The following is a 22402-nucleotide window of genomic DNA, read 5'->3' on the forward strand; positions in this document are numbered from 1 at the left end:
GGGGAGATTAGTCTCCCATCCTAGATGAGATTTATTGTGGGTGACTGCTGTTGGGACTCACTCAACATAGTTATAAATGACCCACACTTATTATGCGTTAGCTGTCTTCACATGAGAGACCTCTTCCACGTGACATGCTCAGTTTTGGCACACAGGAAGATCCCACAAGTGGCGTCTGGACTGCCTCCCACCTAGAACATTGCTAAGACAGAGCAGTACTTCTCACCTGCTCCCCAGCCTGCTTCTTATGCCTGCATCACAGAGAAGTTCATGTTTCTGGGATCTCTATATCTGTTTGGTGAACAAGAGTATCCCTTTTATTCAGACTGGTGGCTTCTCTATTTATTCCGATTACAGACTGCCACATCAGAATAGCCTAGAGTCTTCCATTCTTCCACCACAAATGCCAGATTGGCTACACTCATTTCAAGCAACTGTATAAGGCATGACTTTTTGTAAATGTAGAGCAGGAGCGCATATAGATCAAAAAGAATAGAACAAAAACAAAAAACTAATAGTGCATAACATCTATAAACAATAACTCCAAATAAGGCCAATCACCATGTGTAGGTAATGCTGTATTAGCAAATCCACCACGTGAGTAGTGCTAAATGCTCACCAGATGGCGATATGTTCAAGCCAAACAAACAACTTGTTTTCAAATTGAGACGCACCCGGGTCCTCAGTTTAAGCAAAAAGAGAGAAAAATGGCAGATAGTATAAAATCATTTATTATATAAATGCTGCTAAAAACAGGCTACTTACAGAACGTAGAAAACAACAGGCTCATAAATTGCTCAACGCTTTTCGCGTACATCCGGTACGCTTCCTCAGAAGCTGGATGAAAGTGATATCCAACCCCCAAATCTCCTTAAATAGTGTAGTAAAATGAAGTTAATTCCATTCCCCTGTGTGCATGAATCTCTAGATGTGCGCCCAATGATGACGATCCCTATATGTCACTGAATGGGAGGGAGTTGGTGTGCAACTGCGCATGTGTAAAAAGGGGGGGTGATACCACCCACTAACCACCATCTCACACGAAAGCGAGTTAAACATAGGAAAATGTAAACGTAATGGACGCGCGTTGCTATAGTAACGCATCTAATATAATCGGGGCAAGTGCCGGTGTATAAGTATTAGGCATGACAGTGTCATTAAATAAGCTTGCAGCCATACAAACAGCCCAACACAGTGATTGGTAGGAGGTAACTTTGCATTCTCTGGCAGTGGCAGAGCGCCCACAAAAAAAAACGCGAAAGAAAGCAACATTACTTTCCGGTATTCAGAAAGAATGGAGATCCCCGAATAGGAGACTGTTCAAAAACAAACATAATCCCACTTTACCCTATAGACCAAGTCCATCGTGACAAATGGGACAATGTTCCCGCAGCCCATCTGGCAAAATGCACCACCATTCCTCTGGAGGATGGTACGTCTTTTAAGGATCCCATGGACAGAATATTTTCTCCTGTTCCACTACAAACCCGTCACTCAGTCTGTCTTACCCCCACACTGGTTCTCTGGCTAGATGAAAGTGTGGCAGCACTGGATGACCAAAACTTTTATATGCCCACCCATTTGTCCAAAGTCCTGAATGCCAGCTCCATGGACATCCTCCAGCTACTTACCAGAACATCTGCTCTATCGGTTGCAGCCAGGAGAGCTTTGTGGATAAAAATATGGAGTGCAGATCCCACCTCCAAAAAGAACCTGGTGACCCTACCTTTCAAAGGTACCTCCCTATTTGGTCCAGAATTGGACTCCTTGATTTCTAAAATTACAGACGGCAAAAGCAATTTCTTACCACAGGACAGGAAGTCTAAACAGGACTTTTTGTACCCCAAGGGCTATCGTACTTCCAGAAAGCCAACCTGGAATTACCAGAAACTTAATACCAAGGGGGCAACAGATGAGATCAATGAGAATTTCTCACCTACTTGTAAGGAACGTGCAGTGTGTGGGGGGGAGGGAATACTTTCTCTGTTCAAACAGTGGCTAAAGACCACTTGAGACAAATGAGTATGGAAGTAGTCACTTCAGGATTCTGAATTAATTTCAATTTACTACCCGCAACCAGATTCCTGCAATCAAGAGTTCCCCAGACACTACAAAGACATATGGCGATGCAACACACCATACGAAACATGTTAGCACCATGTTACACTGGTGCCAGGTTTCTCCATGTACCCAACTTCAAAACTAAGTCTCTACAGTCATCGCCAATGTGGAACAGGGAGACTTCTTTACTTCAATAGATCTGACATATGCCTGCCTCCACATACCCATACACAGACAACATCTACAATTCCTTTATTTCACAGTTCCTGGCAGCCACTACCAATCCCAAACTTTACCATTTGGCCTTGCTACTGTGCCCTTGGTCTTCACGAAACTTATGGCAGCCTTAGTAGGGTACATGCGACTCCAAGATCTATTTCTGTTGCCATATCTGGACGATTTGTTATTGCAACCACTGTCCCTCCCAGTGGCCCCCAACAACACCAACAAATGCCTTTAGATCCTGTTATCAAACAGGTGGCTCATCAGTTATGCAAAAAGTGTTCTAATCCCCTCACAAAGCATTGTGTTCCTAGGCGTTCAGTTTTACTCACAAATGCATCAGATCTCTTTAGTAAAATCTTTCCAAGTCCAGTATTCCAGTTCAGCTACCTTATTCAAGCAGGCTATCACTCCTGTGCTCCTGTTGTAGCACTAATTGCATGTAGACATCATATAAGATAATGGAGGACACCTGACACTGCAGGGCTTTGCTGCAATTAGTGTTTATTAGTGTGTTTTTTTTTGGAACACACTAATAAACACTAATTGCAGCAAAGCCCTGCAGTGTCAGGTGTCCTCCATTATCTTATATGAGATCTCTTCAGTAGTGGTGCCAAGACTCCAACCTCACAAAAGGCAGAGTTTGTTCCTTAAATCATTGGGCGATTGTAACAAGACACCAGCCTCTTGGACTTGGGTGAAATCTTCAAACATCGAAAAACCTAAGGCAAGTGGTCCTGCCAGGAGTCAAAGCTCCATATAAATATACTCAGAGCAGTTTATTATGCCTTGACCTGCTGTAACCACCTGCTACAAGGCTGCCTGATAAAGATACAATTGGATAACACCACAGTGATGGCTTACATCAACCACCAAGGGGGGACCTGCAGCAAAGCCACATAGCAAGAAGTAGAGCACGTCCTTCACTGGACAGAACACCAATCCTGCTTTCTGTCAGAAATGTATATCCCCAACCAACTTAACTGGGTGGCAGAATTTTTCTAGACCCAGGGGAGTGGTCCCAAGGAAGTATTCCACCAGTTGCTGGCTGCGCCTTTTTCACACCATAGCCTTTGTGATTACTCTATGTTGGGCCAGGTCAGCATGATTCTTGGACCTCCAGAGCCTATCTGAGATGCAACCATGGTGCCTACCACAACGGGAAGATCTTCTGCTCCTAGGCCACTGCCAACACCCCAATCTCAAACAGTTTTCTCTCATGGCATGGTTATTGAACAAGCCATCTGGAAGCAATAGGCTCCTCAGACAGGAAAGCAGAGACAGTCTTGGGAGCCCAAAAACCCTCTAAAATCTGTAAAGCAGCCACATGGTCATCCCTCCACACCTTCACAAAGTTCTATAAACTCCCTTCTGTGGATTTGGTCTTTGGATGTAAGGTTCTACAGTCAGCCATTATCTCACTTTAGATCCTGCCACATGCCATGTTAGAGCATTTCTGGTGGCCTCTGTACCTTCCTTTCTCTTTTTCCTCTCCTTGATTTTCCCACCCACTTTCCTTTGCTCTGGGACTAACCCTTGTGTCCCTGGTCTGCCTAGGGCAGTGATCCCCAACCAGTCGCTTGAGGGCACATATTGCTCACCAACCCCTTGAATGTTCCTCTCAGTGCCCCCAACCCAGGTAGTTATTAAAGGAGAAGGAAAGTATAATAAAGAGTTAATCTCAAGCTGCAGGCATACCTTCAGTTGTCTCAATAGTGCCCTTAAGTCTCCCCATATTTCTCCCGTTCAGATGATCAGAAGCCAAACAGGAAGAGAAAATGCTGAGCTGTGTAAAGAAAGTTCCCATAATGCCTCGTCCTGCACAGACATCCAGACCAAGTGAATATGCTCAGATAGTTAGACTATGAGTCAGCTTCCTGCTGATTGGCTCAGATCCACATTCCTAATGGGGGGGAGTGAGTTCTTGAGGGAGGGGGGAGCAGCAGAGAGGAGAGAGCTGAAAGCTGCCTGTCTGTGGCACAGGAAAATAGACACAACTAATCTTTTTACAGAGACGTCAGTGCAGCTTTCTGTGAGTGCTTATGGCTGTATTTACATAGACCTTTCTGATAAAGCTTACTTAGTTTTTACCTTTCTTTCTCCTTTAAGAATTCCTGACTTGGTGGCAAGTTTTGGTTAAATAAAAACAAGATATACTACCAAATAAATCCTGTAAGCTGATAGTGTGCATAGAGGCTACCTAATAGACAATCTTAGCCCTTATTTGGCACCTCCATGAACTTTTATGATGCTTGTCTTTTTACATTTGAATGTGGCTAATGAGTTAGAAAGGTTTGGGATCTCTGGCCTAGGGACTTCCAGAGAAAGGGGGATTTGTAATACTCACTGACCAAAGGGATTCTGGGAACAAATTCCTTAAGGCTCCTAAAAAAATCCCATTTATATGGATTTATCCTGTAGGCTGAAGCTAACCCACTAGGTTTTTGAAGCAAAAGACAGGATAATAGCTTCTTTGTAGATTGTAAGCTCTTTTGGGCAGGGCTCTCTTCACCTCTTGTATCGGTTATTGATTGCTTTATATGTTACTCTGTATGTCCAGTGTATGAAACCCACTTATTGTACAGCGCTGCGGAATATGTTGGCGCTTTATAAATAAATGTTAATAATAGCTGATCAGATTCCCAACTACAGACCGGTTTCGCCCTTCTTGGGGCTTATCAGCATAGTGCAGGGTTTTCTGATCATCTTAGATAGAGCCAGGAGTGGGGATTCAAGAACAAGTCAAAAGGGTTGAGGAAACCGCCTCATACGTATGCAACTAGACCAAAGGGATTCTGGAAACAAACTCCTTAAGGCGCCTAAAAAAATCCCATTTATATAGGTTTATCCTGTAAGCTAAAGCTCACACACTGGGTTTTGAAGCAAAAGCCAGGATAATAGCTGATCAAATCCCTTTGGTCTAATTGCATGCATATGAGGCGGTCTTCTCAACCCTTTTGACTTGTTTTTGAATTATGAATGTAATCCATAATACTGAATTAGTTGATGTCAAAAAGGGAGTACATTTTCTCTTGAAAAATGTGATTGCTTTAAATAATAGTGGGTTGGATTTTGAATCCATTTTCACTGATAGATACTTACTTTCGTAAGTAATTGCTACTCTAAATTTCTAAACCTAATTGGTTTGCCAACCTGACAAATATGGCAGCCCCTTTATAAAGAAACTTAGAGCATCTGTTAATGAAAAAACATCAGGCAAATATTTTTAAGGCAAAATTATAAGTAGCATGAAAATGTTATGAGAGATGTAAAAAATTGGTTTCATTTCTGGTGTTAGTATCTCTTTAACCCTTTCACTGCCAGACGATTTGGTCAAAGTGGAACTTTTATTGCCAGTTTTTGAACATATTGCACTATTTCACTTTAGGGGCCTTTCCTTGGGGGGACTTTTAGCTTAACCGTGAAAACAGTATATTGTTTTTTTCAGGACAAACTAAGCTTTCAAAATATGCTAGAATATTTGTGTAATTCCAATTCTGTAACAAGATTTAGGTAACTTAATGTCTAAATTGTCCCTCCTGAATGCGGAAATACCAAATATATATAGTTTTATGGAGATTTCTCACTTGTATTGATCAAAAACTCCCAGCAGTACACACAATTCCAAAGCACTTCTTCAGAAAGCTGCATATTTTAGTTTTTAAGTCCGAAAATTCCACTTACAGAAGGTTTATCCCAGAAAATTATACATTTTTGGAAAGAACAGATTCTTGGGAATCCATAATAGGTAAAACTGTCTTGTCTAAAGTACCAAGTTGCAATGCTTTCCTAAAGTTATTGATTTTTATCAAAATTTGTAAAATTTTTCAAAAATCGATTTAAAGCTTCCAGTCTATAGGATGTTATTTCCTACAGGTTATAACGTAACTAGATAGAATTCATAAATATGAATGCCAGGGGTCCACTGAACAACTTGATGCCCAATATGCATAGGTGTACCTAAGTATGTATAGGGGCCCTAAAATGAAAATACCCCTATATGCTATATCACTTCTGTAATTTCAGCTCCTGCAAAATCAACACAATTATATGATTTTATGTGGGATTAAGCTACAAAAAAGTATATTCACCACTGAAAGCCATATATTTTTGGGCACATTCCTCCGAATTGAAGTAAACGATCCCCCGAATTAAAAATTGGTACATATCTTTTCACTCCAAAGTACCAAGCCACAAAGCTTTCCTAAACATCTTATTTTTAACAGGTCATTAGGTTATTATACAAAATACCCCAAATATGAACCCCAGAGCTCTACTGAAAAGTTTGATGCCCACTGTACATAGGTTTATCAAAGCACAAGCCACTTAGAGACCCCAAAATATACTTTGTGCATGCTAATTTCATTGCTTAAAGGAGAAGGAAAGTCTAAGTCACTTGGGGGTGCCAAAATGTTAGGCACCCCCAAGTGACTTAAATCGCTTACCTTCTACCCCGGGCTGTTGCCCCTGTACGGAGAGAACAGCACCAGCCCAGGGCAGCAGTGATCGCTTCCTTCTTCCTTGTTCGCTGCGCGCGCATGTGCAGTAGAGTGAAGAGCCAAACTTTGAACAGAGAAGTCGGTGTTTCACTCAACTGCGCATGCGCCTGTCCCGGACATTTGCCAGCAGTGCGAATAGGGAAGAAGGAAGTGCTCGCTACAGGTACCCCGGGCTGGTGCTGTTTTCTCCTAACAGGGGCACCAGCCCAGGGTACAAGGTAAGCAATTTAAGTCACTTGGGGGTGCCTAACATTTTGGCACCCCCAAGTGACTTAGGCTTTCCTTGTCCTTTAAGTACCTAATTCATAAACACATGGCTGTTTTATGTGGGGTAAATGGTGCAGAAATGTAGGGTGGCCCCTGAAAACCATATATTTTTGAAAAGTAAACATTCTGACAAGTCCAAAATGGCTAATTATTTCTTTCTATGCCAAACTACCAAATAGCAAAGCTTTCCTAAAGTTAGTGGTTTTGATAGCATTTAAATCAATTCATCTTTATTGTTATCACATTTGCATGTATAATTTACACATGGGATGCAAATTGCCTTAATATGTTGAAATTTACCTCATTTATCTTGCACAGTTCTTTACATACAAAGGCAAATCACCCCAAATATGAACACCAGAGGTCTACTGAACTGTTTGATGCCCTATATGCACAGATATACCGAAGTATACGAACCCCAAAATAAGTGTAGTTTGTCCAAAAAGAGCCCCGCGACTGCTTATGTGTTGTACCTGTACAGAAACACCCAGAAGACCATATTTTTTGGAAAGTACACATTTTGACAAATCCAGTATGGGTAAAGAAGCCTGTCTACACCAAAGTACCAATCTCCAAAGTTTTTCTAAAGTTTTTATGACTTTTCTGAAAATAGCCAAAAATTGTTGTAATTTGCATTTATCTTACAAAATTTCTTAAATACAATGACACATCACCCTAAATATGAATCCAGAGGTCTACTGAACAGTTTGATGCCCACTATGCTAAGATTTACCAGAGTAAGTGGTGTACAGAGGCACCCAAATGAAAAAAAGTGCATCTGAATTTTCTCAGCTGCCAACTCAGTGTCTACAAAAAATGCCACATGACTGCATATTATGTGTAACTGTACAGAAAAAAACATATAGTTTTGCAAAGTACACATTCTGACAAATGCAACATCGGTAAAGAAACCTTTCTACACCAAAGTATCAATCTGAAAAGCTTTCTTAAAGTTAGTGTTTTTAATGACATTTCTGAAAATCGCTTAAAAATTTTGCAATTTGCTGAAATTATCGATCACAATTTCTTGCATACAAAGGCAAATAACCCCAAATATGAAAATTACAGGTCTACTGAACAGTTTGATACCCAACATACATAGATTTACCAAAGTATGTGATATATACAGACCCCAAAATGAAAATAGTGCATATGAATTTCTCGCCTGCCTACTCAGCTGTTGCATACAGAGCCCCTTGACAGCATATTATGTACCATAAGACCCCCTCTCAATAAGTGTATAGAGACCTCCAGAAAACCATATATTTTTGGAAAGTACACATTCTGATGAATTCAAAATAGGTAAAGATAAAAATTCAATAAAACCACAAAACTTGTGCAAACCAATGAAACAACAAAATAAGTCACACATCAGAGTATTTAGTGGTCAAAATACCTGATCCAATAGTCACACTGTCAAAATCTACGGTTTTTAAGGAAAAAACAAAAGACAAAGGGGTAAAATAAATAAGTACAAAAAAAGTGTTTGTGAGTGTTTGTGTACACATCTAAATGTTGTATGATGGTGTGTAAGTGTGTATTTTAGTGTGTGTAAGTGTGCTAAAGTGTGCAAAATGAGAAAAAAAACTGTTAAATTGTGTGCTGTATGTGTTTGTAAATATATGTAAGTGTGTGTAATAGTGCAAATAAAGGCCAATTATCTGTTCTGGAGCTGGAAGGATGCAGGGATCGCTTGGAAGGTTGTCTGTAGCAGGAAGTGAAGTCCTTTGCAGCAGGAAGTGAGTGGGCAACGCTGAGGGGGGAGGAAGGACCAGGACATGCAGCAGACACTGCTTGGAGGTCAGTCCTGTGACGATCTGGCTCGTTGCTCAGGGGGCTGTCATTGCTCTAACTGTCAAACCTCTATCTGCCCAAGAATGTACCCTGTACGTGCTTGGCAGATAAAGCCTTTTTCTGAAGGTTAAAGTGTTAAATGTATGAATTTTGTGATGTAGGTAGCAGTTGTAGTTTAATACCTGTATTTAGTTTATCCAAATCTGTAGTGGTCTCATTTATGCAATTATTTTTTAACACAAGTAATTTTCACTATTGTATGCTTTTAAATAGTATAACTTATTTTGTTTGCACATTTTTTTAGGCGAAGCCCCAGATTAAGACATGTTCTTAGAAAACCACAACATTCTTCTGCTGACAATCTAGGCAATGAAATAACTTATATAACCGAGACTGAAGATGTGTTTTATACATACAAAGGCTCGCCAACCTCCAAAGACAGTGATTCTGAGTTTTTTCAGAATCAGAGTCTACATAGTAGGTATGAAAGTCAACAAACCATTTTCTCTTGTAGTGAATATATAATATAACTAAATATATATTATAAATAATCTTTGTGACAGAGTAATATAAACTATTTGTACATAAATAGAAAAACGTGATCACCATCAATATGTTGGCTGTACTTTGTATATGAGATAATTTATGATTAAAATAAAATTGTTTGTTCCTGTTAATCTGTATTTTACATATTAACTTTAAAGAATTTTTTTCGTATTTCAATGGATGAAAGCTAGATATGGTATAGACCTACAGTGGATATAACAAGTCTACACACCCCTTGTAATATGTCAGGTTCCTGTGCTGTACAAAAATGAGACAAAGGTAAATCATTTCAGAACTTTTTCCACCTTTAATGTGACCTTTAATGTGACCTATAAACTGTACCACATAGGTTATCATGCTGAAAGATGAAGTTCCTCCTCATGTTCAGCTTTCTAGCAGAAGCCTGAAGGTTTTGTGCCAATATCGACTGGTATTTGGAACTATTCATAATTCCCTCTATCTTAACTAAGGCCCCAATTCCAGCTGAAGAAAAACAGCCCCAAAGCATGATGCTGCCACCACCATGCTTCACTGTGGGTATGGTGTTCTTTTGGTGATGTGCAGTATTGTTTTTGTGCCAAACATATTTTTTGGAATTATGGCCAAAAAGTTCAACCTTGGTTTCATCAGACCATAACACCTTTTCCCACATGCTTTTGGGAGACTTCAGATGTGTTTTTGCAAAATGTAGCCTGGCTTGGATGTTTTTCTTCGTAAGAAACGGCTTTCGTCTTGCCACTCTACCCCATAGCCCAGACATATGAAGAATACGGGAGATTGTTGTCACATGTACCTCACAGTTAGTACTTGCCAGATATTCCTGCAGCTCCTTTAATGTTGCTGTGGGCCTCTTGGTAGCCTCCCTGACCAGTTTTCTTCTTGTCTTTTTATCAATTTTGGAGGGACGTCCAGTTCTTGGTAATGTCACCGTTGTGCCATATTTTCTCCACTTGATGGTAACTGTCTTTACTGTGTTCCATGGTATATCTAATGCCTTGGAAATAATTTTGTACCCTTCTCCTGGCTGATCTCCTTTAACAATGAGATCCCTCTGATGCTTTGGAAGCTCTCTATGGACCATGGCTTTTGCTGTGGGATGCGACTAAAAAAATGTCAGGAAAGACCAACTACGAACTTTATTTGGGGTTAATCAGAGGCACTTTAAATGATGGCAGGTGTATGCTGACTCCTATTTAACATGATTTTGAATGTGATTGCTTAATTCTGAACACAGCTACATCCCCAGTTAGAAGAGGGTGTGCACACTTATGCAACCACATTATTTTAGTTTTTTTGGTTTTCTTCCCTCCACCTAAAAGATTTCAGTTTGTTTTTCAATTGATTGGTACAGTTTATAGGCCACATTAAAGGTGGAAAAGTTCTTAAAGGATTTATCTTTGTTTCACTTTTGTACAGCACAGGAACCTGACATTTTACCAGGGGTGTGTAGACTTTTTATATCCACTGTAGTTTATTCTTATTGAATTAAATTGCAATAGTACTAGTACTAAGTTGTTGAACATTTCTCTTGTTTTAGGCATATGTTTACCTTATATTCACAATAACCTGAAGAACACATGGCAAACCTCTAGGTGCATGCAGTATATTTGCTAGTTCTGTGTACTTTGCATACTTGGCAGTCTGTAGCTTTTAAAAAAAATCTCACAAACTTGTGACACAAACTATTACTTAGATCTTTAAGCAGCTGAAAGAGAGAGTTTGTGTTTTGCAATTACAGGCATATCTTATGTGAACTATTAGAGTAAACATTGTATGTCTAAAGTATGAGTTAATGTTTTGGAAAACTATAAGATAGGGATGCACCTAATCCAGGATTCGGTTTGGAATTCGGCCAAGATTATTTTTTGGCAGGATTCGGCCAAATCCATGGTCCTGGCCGAACCAAATCCGAATTCTTAAAATCACGTGACTTTTTGTCACATAAACACATAAGTTGAATTTTTTTCCAAAATGTTCCGACATTTAACCCTTCCAAAATCTAATTAGCGTATGCTAATTAGGATTTGGATTTGGTTCGATATTCGGCTGAATCCTTTGCAAAGGATTTGGGGGATTGGCTGAATCCAAAAAAGTGGATTCGGTGCATCCCTATTATAAGCATATCATTGCTTTTGGACTAATATCAATCTTTGTGCAGTATAGCAACTGGTTCTGAGTGATGGTTTTGCATAGAAATTGCTGTATAAATAAGCAAGCTATAGGAAAAATCTTAAATTTGGACATTTTTAATAAATATTTTTAATAAATTGGGGGGGAAAAAAATCTTAATTTTTTACTAGGATTGACAATTGTAATCACAATTTTTGATAATGATACCCATAAGTGCCTTTATAAGATTAAAACTCATTTTAAACCACTGCAAGTTCATCCCTGTGTTTTTACTTGTCAGACATATCTGTTAAGACATTTGTTATGGTGTTGATTCACATTCATGTCTCGTGAATGACAAAATGTTTAAAATATAAAACATTTGAACTTAACATTCATAACAAGATTAAAACTTTTAGCTCATACCTGTTTTCTTTGGGCCTTATGAGAAATAGATTTCATTGCAAGTAGTTTGCCAACATTCTATTTATTTGTTGGCTCCTCGGGGGTCCATAGTTTTGTTGTTTGGTTTCTTGATTTTGTTGGTATTGAAAGTACTGGGATGCTTCAGTTATACTTGGAGGTTCCCTGAGTGTTTCCATATCGTACCATGTGGTTTGCCTGAACATGTTCATCCCTCTTTTAACCAGCCCTCAGACCTTGTGGATTGTATAGCAGCCATAGATTGTCTCCAACTAACGTACACAGCACTCCTTTCTCAGGATGAGTTTTTAAAAACACTTTAAGGGTGAAGACACATGGAGCTACTAGTAGCAGCTACTTGTCACAGCTACAAAAACAGACAATACTGATCATTTACTGATTATTGTCTCTACATGTGTTTTAGCAGAGACAGTCCTTATTATTGTCTATGGCAGGTTATTTTCTGGAGTTTAGTAGCCATGGCAAGTAGCTGCTGTTAAGTATCTCCTTGTGTGTTTTCCATGCAATCCTTAAAGGAGAAGAAAAGTCATTTTAGCATTTTACTGCCAATAGATTTGCCACATTAGTGCCACCTATAACAATATATTTATTCTGCAGAAACTATTAACATACCTGAGTAAACAGCTTTAGAAGCTTTCTCCCTTTGCTTAAGATAGCAGCTGCCATTTAAAGTTGCTTCTTGTCTGCAGTCTCTAGCCGTTATAACTGAAATTACACATTCCTAAGGAAGGGGGGAGGGAGTTATTAGCATTCTGGTGGGAGGGGGGAGCAGGAGAGGGGAGGGAGGAGCAGGAGAGGGGAGAGAGGAGAGAACTGTGCAGACTCTGGCCCAGGGAATTACTTAGTTTTTACCTTTCCTTCTCCTTTAAGGGATTATTCTGCAGTACTGTTTCCAAGAGAAATAACAGTGGCAGTTGATGTTTGTCCACCAGGAGAATACCCTCATGTGCCATTGGCATAAGGGACAATCCACCTATGCATTAGTTTCTGTGCTTAGCTGCTTAGCTTTTTGTTTTGTATGTAAAGAACATCTAAGAGAGTTCTTTTTTTTTCTCTTTAGGTCATCAGAACATGATTCTCTGAAGTAAGCGACATAAATATGTTTACATACAAGTTTCTTTCGCTGTACCTCTAAACAGTACTTTTATCTTATATTTTACAAGTTAATATGTCACGTTTATATATATATATATATATATATATATATATATATTTATATATATATATCAAATGTGCTTATATTAATATTAACATGTCATATACAAAATTTAAGTCTAAAACATTCAAACTTGTTCACAGTGTTTAATAAGAAAATAAAAACTATAGTACCGTGTTAGGTATGGGATCTGTTATCCAGAAACCAGAATCCAGAAGCTCCGAATTACGGAAAGCCTGTCTCCTATAGACCCCATTTTAATCAAATAATTCAGATTTTTAAAATTGATTTCCTTTTTCTCTGTAAAAATAAAACAGTGCTTTGTATTTGATCCCAACTAAGATATAATTAATCCTTACTGGATGTAAAATAATCCTATTGGGTTTAATTAATGTTTTATTGATTTGTTAGTAGACTTAAAGGAGACATATTTGATAAATGGGGAAAATGCTTATTTTGTAGGCAACTGTGTATAATATACGGTGCTGGTTTCACTTTGTGCTAAAAATGAATCCTCTCTGTAAAAATGGCCCCTTTATTGGAGCTCCCTATAGATCGTATCACTTCTCTGTCCTGTGTGAAATGAAGAGTGGGCGTGTCCTAACGGTCCCTGCCAGAAGCACAGTAGGAGGGGGAGAGCCAATCACAGCCCTGCACTCACAAGCACAGACAGGCTTCAATCCCCTATCAGGTCAGCCTAGCTGCTGATTGGTTCCTATCCTACAGTGCAGTGTACGGAGGGCCGCCGGCTCCCCTGCACTTTTAGAGAATTCAGCCAGCAGGAAGTGGAACAGATGGGCGGGACTAGTGGGGTTTTTGTGGAATTTCTCAATAAATCAGTCAGAAACACAAATTTTTTAAGCACAATCCTTCTATATCTAGAGGAGTATAATTCACTGGTACATTTTTAATTTTATAGGATATGTCTCCTTTAAGGTATGAAGATCCAAATTATGGAAAGACCTCTTATCTGGAATACCCTTGGTCTCGGGCATTCTGGATAACAGGTCCTATACCTGTACAAGAGTATTGTAGAAATGATACCTACATTGGCTAACGATAACAATAAATTGCAAGCTTTCAAAACTCTAAGGCCCCTTCGTCATGCAAATACAAGTGAACTGGAATGGCACAACATGTTAGATCAGAGAGAAGTGTTCACAAGCAATAAATTGGGAAGTTACAGATAGATAGAGATAACTTGTGAAGAAAAAGTAATTAATGTTTATTAGGATGGGTTGTAAATACTCCAGGGGTCTAGATTCAGTCAGGTCACATAGTATGACATGAAACCTCACCCCAAATTAAGGCCCTGTATTAATGTGTTAAATAAATCCATACATTTCAATTCATAGAGCTTCCTTTCTCCTTTAGTTTCAAAGTTCCCTTTTAGAATTAAAACCTTAATGTCCTGAAGTCTGTGGGGTCTTGATTGCAGAAGTGTTGTCCCACTGGTGTACCACACACTTTGGTCTTGATCTTATGTCTGTGATGATTCATCCTTGTGCGTAGTTTTTGCCCTGTTTCTCCAATGTACATTCCTTCTGTAGGACACTTAGTACATATGATCATATACACGACATTGGAGGAAGCACATGAATAGCAGTCCCGAATGGTGTAGCCTTTTTGTGTATTTGGTATTGCAGTTTGATCTTTGCACAGAATGTATTTGCAAATTTCACATCTTTTTCACAGCTGTTGCAGGGAAATGTACCTGCTTTAGCTGTTTGGGGAAGAGCATTTCTAACAATCATTTTCCTCGGGCTGGGAGGTTGTCTATAAGACAGAAGAGGTAGTTCAGGGAATATCTCCATTAGTCTGGTGTCTCTATGGAACATGGGCTGCAGGTCCCTGGCTATTTTTCTTATGATCAGCAGTGGGTTGTAGGTGACTACAATTGGTACCCTGTTTGATTTCTATTTTTTGTTTGTATTCCAAGAGTGTGTCTCTGGGTATTTGAGTTGTTCTGTGGATTTGATCATCAATAACCTGCGGATAGTAGTCCTGATTAACAAAAGTTAATGATATTTCTTTCTTTCATCGGGGTTTAAGCAAATCTGGTTGTACCTCAGAGCCTGGCTAAAAACAATTGATTTTTTGTTTTTTTTTTATAATATTTTTATTGACCTTGAGGTTCCAACAGTACAATAATACTGTATCATAAAATCAGGGAAAAGAAAAGTACAAAAAGCATATACATTGTAGCAATTGTCAGATCTTGCTCAAGAGTTTCTCACAATTATCCACTAACCAAAGCAATAATTGCAATCAGGTAATAGAAAGTAGGACACTAAGAAATAGAATAGGGAGACAGATAAGGTAAAGTAAAGAAATAGAAAGAAAATTAGTTCAGTACCGAGAACAAGATATCACTGGGTAGGTATACAGGCATATAAAGAGCAGAAACCAATTAGTTGGGTTTGAGTTGTATACACTCTATAAAGCTTATGTTAGGAGGGACTAGGTAGACTGAAAAACATCTGAGTAGGGACTGTCATTCCAATCTGACCATTTAGCATTATATTTATGTAGAAAATTATTATTTTCAGAGCAGAAGTATTCCAGTCTGCTGGTTTCATTTATCAGGTTAATTAGTTCTGTAAAGGCCGGAGGGTGTGTTGATTTTCAAGACTGTGCTAGTACTAGTCTAGCTATTGCAAGAATATGTGTTGCACTTGATATTATCCAGATCTAAGTTTAACAGCGCTGTTCTCGGTGTGAAAGGTAGAGAGGTATGCAAAATTTCCTGTAGCATATCGAAAATCAATATCCACCAAATATGGATAAAAGATCCAATTTGTCCAGAGTTTCTCCAACACAGGTTGGAAGCTGAAGAAGGGAAGATTCTGAACAGCTTTAAAGGTACCATGTACCACCTATACATAAGTTTGATGCTTGTTTCTAGCATTCGAATTGATTTTGTTGTAGAAGTGATAAGTAAAAAGGTGTTATTCCAATCAATTGGGTAGATAGGCGAATTTGTGTCTTGCTCCCATTTGTTCAGATAAGAGGCTGAAGTGTGTTGTTCAATTTCTAGTAGGGCAGAGTAGAATTGAGATATCCTCAAAGTTTGTTTAATTAAATTGGTACCTGTAACTGTTTGTTGGTCCTTTGAAAGGCTTTTGGGTTTATCTAGTTGATGTGTTTCCAGGTAACTGCGGAGCTGTAGGTATGAAAAAAAGGTGTAGAAAAATTGTATTGCTGAGGGAATGTTAGTAACATAGGGACTGTAGCTATGGTGTCAGGTTGAGATTAGATATTGTCTGCTGAAATCCAGCTAGTGGATGAAGTGAATGTAAACCTGTAGATAAATGATCTGAAAATTGGTAGTTGTCCCAAATTTTAAGAGAGGCTTGCGTGCTAGAGAAAAGTTTATCTTCCGGCGACCGGTTTCTAGGGTGTGTCCAAATCAGATGAAAGAGTGGACCCATGTGTGGAAAAGTCATATCAGATTCTTGCTGAACCCACTGTGATTGGTTGTATAGTACATATATTCTTTGCAAAAAATTTAGATGAGTGGCCTGATAATATTTCTTCATTTGAGGAAGTCCAAGTCCTCCATTGTTTTTATGTCTAAACAAGGTCTTTAAAGATAGTGGTGGTCTGCTGTCTTTCCATATAAATTTAGAAATCAACTTTTGTAGTGACTGGAAGTAGTGGTTAGGTATCTGTATAGGAATAGTACAGCATTTTTGGGAGTAGCTTGGATTTAATTTCTGCAATAATTCTTTCTGCAATCCTTTTTTTATACATCCAGTCTTGCGTCAGTTTATGAAATTTGAGTAATAGTGGGTTAAAATTTTCCTTAAATACATTTTTCACAGATGTACACAACTTAATACCCAGGAATGGTTATCAATCCATATAGGGAGTGCTTCAGTTTTCAAAGTGTTAAACTTATAGTATGAAAATGAGCTAATGTGTTGAAAAGAGCAGGTAGTGAGTCGGTTGGGCCAGTAAGTGAGAGAATTACATTGTCTGCAAATAGTGAGATTTTATAAGGATAGGTCCCAATTGTGTAACCCTTAATAGTCGGGCTATTTCTAATAGACTCTGCCAGTGGTTCCATAAGTAATACAAAAATAAAGGGGAAAGGGGACACCCTTGCTTGGTCCCATTTGTTAAGCTAAAAAAGGGAGATTTATATCCGCTAGCGCAAGTCCTAGCCGTGAGTTTGCTATATAACACCAAAATACTATATTAAAAAGGCCCACTAAACCCATATTTGTTCAAAACTGCTGATTGAAAGAGCCATGCTTTCCCTTTCGGCATCCAGGGAGATGAGCAGACATGGGTTCTTATATACTGTATGTTGGCGTTTAAGGCTATATTAATTAGTTTCCTTGAGTGCTTGTGTCTTTGGTATAAATCCAACTTGGTCATTACTAATCAAAAGTTTAAAAATGAGGTTCAACCTGGTGGCAACGATTTTAGCATAAAGTTTTATATCCGAGTTTAGCAGGGATATTGAGCGGTAGTTAGCTACAAAACTAAGATGTTTCCCTGTCTTAGGAATTGTTATAATGGTAGCCTGGAATAGTTCCTCTCTGTGTGGTGTTGGGTTTTTCAAGTCATTAAATAAAGGGGTTAGCATTGGGAGAATAGATTGGGTCAACCTTTTGTAAAAATTATTTGTGAACCCCTCAGGCCCAGGGGCTTTATCAAGCTTAAACTAATTGCCTGTGAAATTTTATCTACACCCTCTGCTGCCCCCCAAACATACACATACCGAGACCTGCAATCCCTAAACACGTCACACCTCTCTTCTTCCTTTGACTCTCTTCATTCTAACATCCAACTGTCTCTTGTCCTAATCAGGCTACCACTGTCTACTACAGCACACTCACCACTGCCCTCAATGAGCTTGCTCCTGCCAAGACTAAACGCGTGAGGCCCAAACCACTCCAACCCTGGCACACTGCTCATACCAAATCCCTCCACAAACAGTCATGTACATTTGAGCGCCGCCGGCGCAAATCAAGGTCAGAGTCAGATTTCTGCAGCTACAAATCTGCTCTGCTCTCCTACAACACCACCCACTGCCAAGCTAAACAAACCTACTTCACTGCACTTATTAACTCCCTCTCTAAAAAACCTGCTCAACTCTTCTCTACCTTTAACTCTCTGCTGTCCCCTCCTCCGCCCCCTCCGTGTGCTTCAGTCACTGCTCAAGCTATCGCAGAGCACTTTAAAAATAAAATTGACACCATCCGAAGTGACATTGCACAACTTAATCCCCATAACCATTCCCCTCCCTCCCTACATGCTACCCAGTCTCTTCTTGGCTCCTTCTCCCTAGTGACTGAAGAGGAAGTCTCAAAACTGTTGGCTTCCTCTCACCTTACTACCTGCCCGCTTGATCCCATTCCTACCAAACTTCTACGCAATGCCAACCCCTGTCTTATCAAAGCCTTAACTCATCTATTCAATCTCTCGCTCTCTACTGGAATCTTTCCCTCCCAACTGAAACATGCACTTGTAACCCCTATTCTGAAAAAACCCTCCCTTGATCCCTCCAATCCTACTAACCTCCGACCTATCTCTCTGCTCCCATTCATCTCCAAACTGCTTGAGCGCCTAGTATACAACCGACTGACGCTATTCCTCTCTGACAATAACCTCCTGGATCCCCTACAATCTGGTTTTAGACAACAACACTCCACCGAAACTGCTCTAACCCGACTAACAAATGACCTCCTTTCGGCTAAAGCCAAAAAACACTACTCGCTACTAATACTTCTCGATCTCTCTGCTGCTTTTGACACTGTGGATCACCCTCTTCTCCTCCAGACTCTCCGCTCTCTTGGCCTTCGTGACACTGCCTTATCCTGGTTTTCATCTTATCTCTCAGATCGATCCTTCAGTGTCTCTTACAATGGGGAATCATCTTCTCCCTTGCCTCTTTCTGTCGGGGTTCCCCAAGGCTCTGTCCTGGGCCCCTTACTATTTTCTCTCTATACCTCCTCACTTGGCAAATTAATCAGTTCTTTTGGCTTTCAGTACCACCTCTATGCTGACGATACTCAGATCTATCTTTCCTCTCCTGATCTCAACCCAGAGCTTCTAACTCGCGTCTCTTCCTGCCTGTCCGCTATCTCCACTTGGATGTCCCAACGTTACCTTAAATTAAACCTCTCTAAAACTGAACTGGTTCTCTTTCCCCCATCCAACGCCCACATTGTTCCCGAGGTATCTATAACGGTTAACAATTCTACCATCACCCCATCTTCCCAGGCCCGGTGCCTTGGGGTTATCCTTGATTCTGCCCTGTCCTTCACTCCTCATATCACTTATTAAATCATGTCACTTTCACCTAAGAAATATCTCCAAAATCCGATCATTTATCACCCAAGATGCTGCCAAAATTCTTATTCACTCTCTTATAATATCTCGCCTGGACTACTGTAACTCCCTATTAATTGGCCTTCCCCTCCAAAGACTGTCCCCTCTCCAGTCCATAATGAATACTGCTGCCAGGCTCATACACCTCTCCAACCGCTCCTCCTCTGCCGTGCCACTCTGCCAATCCCTGCACTGGCTTCCCCTACCATCCAGGATAAAATTCAAACTAATGACCCTCACATTTAAAGCAGTTCATAACTCTGCCCCACCCTACATCTCTGAACTCATCTCTAGGTACCATCCAACCCGCTTGTTACGCTCCTCTACTGACCTGCTCCTCAACTCCTCTCTCATTCCCTCCTCACACGCTCGCATTCAAGACTTTGAAGGGCTGCCCCCCTTCTCTGGAATTCGCTCCCACAAACTGTCAGACTTTCTCCCAATCTCTCTGCCTTCAAGAGATCTCTAAAAACACATTTATTCAGAGAAGCTTACCCTAATCTAGTTTAGCAATACCCTGTGCCCCACCTCTCACAACTCTGGTCATGCCCATTCGCACACCTTGTGTCTCAACCCTTTCTCCTTGTAGATTGTAAGCTCTTTTGGGCAGGGCCCTCTTCACCTCTTGTATTGCTTATTGGTTGCTTTGTATGTAATTCTGTATGTCCAATGTAAGTAACCCACTTATTGTACAGCGCTGCGGAATATGTTGGCGCTTTATAAATAAATGTTAATGTAATGGGATTGCTAAGTGCAGCTAGATTGTCTTCTGATAAAACTGGAAGGGACAGGGTTGAAAGGAATTGTTCTATGGCTAAGGCTGTAGTATTAGCTTCCCTGTATATGTTGTAAAAATTTGCAAATTCCTCTGCTATATGAACAGGATTAGTAATAACTTTGCCATCCTCATTGAGATTCTTGTTTTAGCTTTAGCCTCTCTTAGCTTGATGGACAGCAGCCTCCCACATTTAGTGTCTGACGAAGTATTTTTGTTTAAGCATTGTAAGCTGAAAAGCCACCTTCTCTAGGTTGATATCATTAATCTGTTTCTTTAAGGAAGCCACTTTCTGAGAACATGCTTCAGGGATTGGAAGAAAGCGAATGCCATTCCTATATTTAAAAAGGGAGTAAGATCTCAGCCTGGCAATTATAGGCCTATAAGTTTGAAATCCGTGGTGGGCAAGTTATTTGAAGGCTTGTTAAGGGATCACATACAAAATTATGTACTGGAGAATGGCATTATGAGCAGTAATCAGCATGGCTTTATGAAGGACAGGTCATGTCAGACCAATTTAATTGCTTTTTATGATGAGTTAAGTAAGAAGCTGGACAGTGGGGATGTAGTAGATCTATTTGGATTTTGCCAAAGCATTTGATACCGTTCCCCACAAACGACTGCTGTCTAAACTAAGGTCTAATTGGTCTTAGTGAAGTCGTTTGCACATGGATAGAAAACTGGCTACAGGATCGGGCACAGAGGGTGGTTGTTAATGGTACATTCTCTACTTGGAGTAAGGTTCTCAATGGGGTCCCTCAGGGTTCTGTACTGGGTCCACTTTTGTTTAACTTGTTCATAAATGACTTAGGGGAGGGTATTATAAGTAATGTATCAGTGTTTGCAGATGACACAAAACTCTGCAGACCAGTCAATTCTATCCAGGATGTGGCATCCTTGCAGCAGGGTCTTGACCAACTGGCAATCTGGGCGGCTAAGTGGCAGATGAGATTTAATGTGGATAAATGTAAGGTCATGCACCTGGGATGTAAAAATATGCAAGCCACTTATACCCTTAATGGGACTGCACTAGGCAAATCCATAATGGAGAAGGACCTTGGAGTCCTTGTAGGTAATAAACTTGGCTGTAGCAAGCAATGCCAGGCAGCAGCTGCAAGGGCAAACAAGGTTTTGAGCTGTATTAAAAGGGGTATAGATTCACGGGAGGAGGGTGTTATTCTTTCCCTTTACAGAGCGCTGGTAAGGCCCCATCTAGAATATGCTGTTCAGTTTTGGTCTCCAGTGCTCAAACAGGACATTATTGAGTTAGAGAGGGTCCAGAGAAGGGCAACTAAGCTGGTAAAGGGTATGGAAAGTCTCAGTTATGAAGAAAGACTGGCCAAGTTGGGTCTGTTTACACTGGAGAAGAGGCACTTAAGAGGTGACATGATAACTATGTATAAATATATAAGGGGATCATATAATAACCTTTCTAATGTTTTATTTACCAGTAGGTCCTTCCAACGGACACGAGGGCACCCACTCCGTTTAGAAGAAGGGAGGTTTCATTTAAATATTCAGAAAGGATTTTTTACTGTGAGATCTGTGAAGTTGTGGAATCCCCTCCTCGAATCAGTCGTGCTGGCTGATACATTATATAACTTTAAGAAGGGGCTGGATGGATTCTTAGCAAGTGAGGGAATACAGGGTTATGGGAGATAGCTCTTACTACAAGTTGATCCAGGGACTGGTCCGATTGTCATCTTGGAGTCAGGAAGGAATATTTTCCCCTCTGCGGCAAATTAGAGAGGCTTCAGATGGGGTTTTTTGCCATCCATGTTTCCATGTTAAGTTGTACATTTAATTCGAGTAGTGTTTTAGCTTTTTGCTTCTTGATGTTTGAAGCTAAAGCTATTATGTGACCTTTCAAATAAGCCTTATAGGCACACCATGGTACTTCAGAGTTGTACTCTGACAAAGGGTTGTTTCTTAAATATTCGGTAGTAAGGTTGGCTAAATAATCTATATTTGTTTTTTTGGAAAGTATAGAATTGTTCATTACCCAAGAGGAGAATGGTGGTGGAGTGGTGTTTAGTTTGAGATATAGGCTGACTGGAACATGATCTGACCAAGTGGCTACTCAAATGTAAACCTTTTTAGTGGTTTGTAAAAGAAATTTATCTAAAAGCACCAAATCTATACTAGTGAGTGTGAGAGATGGGGAGGAGAAAAGTAAGTATAGTCCTT

At 39.9% G+C, this 22402-nt stretch overlaps 1 protein-coding gene across 7 annotated transcripts in view; it reads left to right on the plus strand.

Moving 5' to 3' along the window:
• ptpn3 (protein tyrosine phosphatase non-receptor type 3) overlaps positions 1-22402 on the plus strand; it is a 228470-nt gene that overhangs the window by 159770 nt on the left and 46298 nt on the right. For 6 of the 7 annotated variants that reach the window (XM_031903477.1, XM_031903476.1, NM_001079462.1 and 3 more), the window contains exons 14-15: positions 9148-9324; positions 13003-13026. In XM_031903477.1, the coding sequence (XP_031759337.1) occupies positions 9148-9324; positions 13003-13026 (201 nt within the window). The remainder of the gene's footprint in view (positions 1-9147; positions 9325-13002; positions 13027-22402) is intronic. The other variant, XM_031903475.1, reaches the window with a different exon arrangement.

Source organism: Xenopus tropicalis, chromosome 6, assembly GCF_000004195.4.
Source record: "Xenopus tropicalis strain Nigerian chromosome 6, UCB_Xtro_10.0, whole genome shotgun sequence".
In the NCBI taxonomy this organism is placed as follows: domain Eukaryota; kingdom Metazoa; phylum Chordata; class Amphibia; order Anura; family Pipidae; genus Xenopus; species Xenopus tropicalis.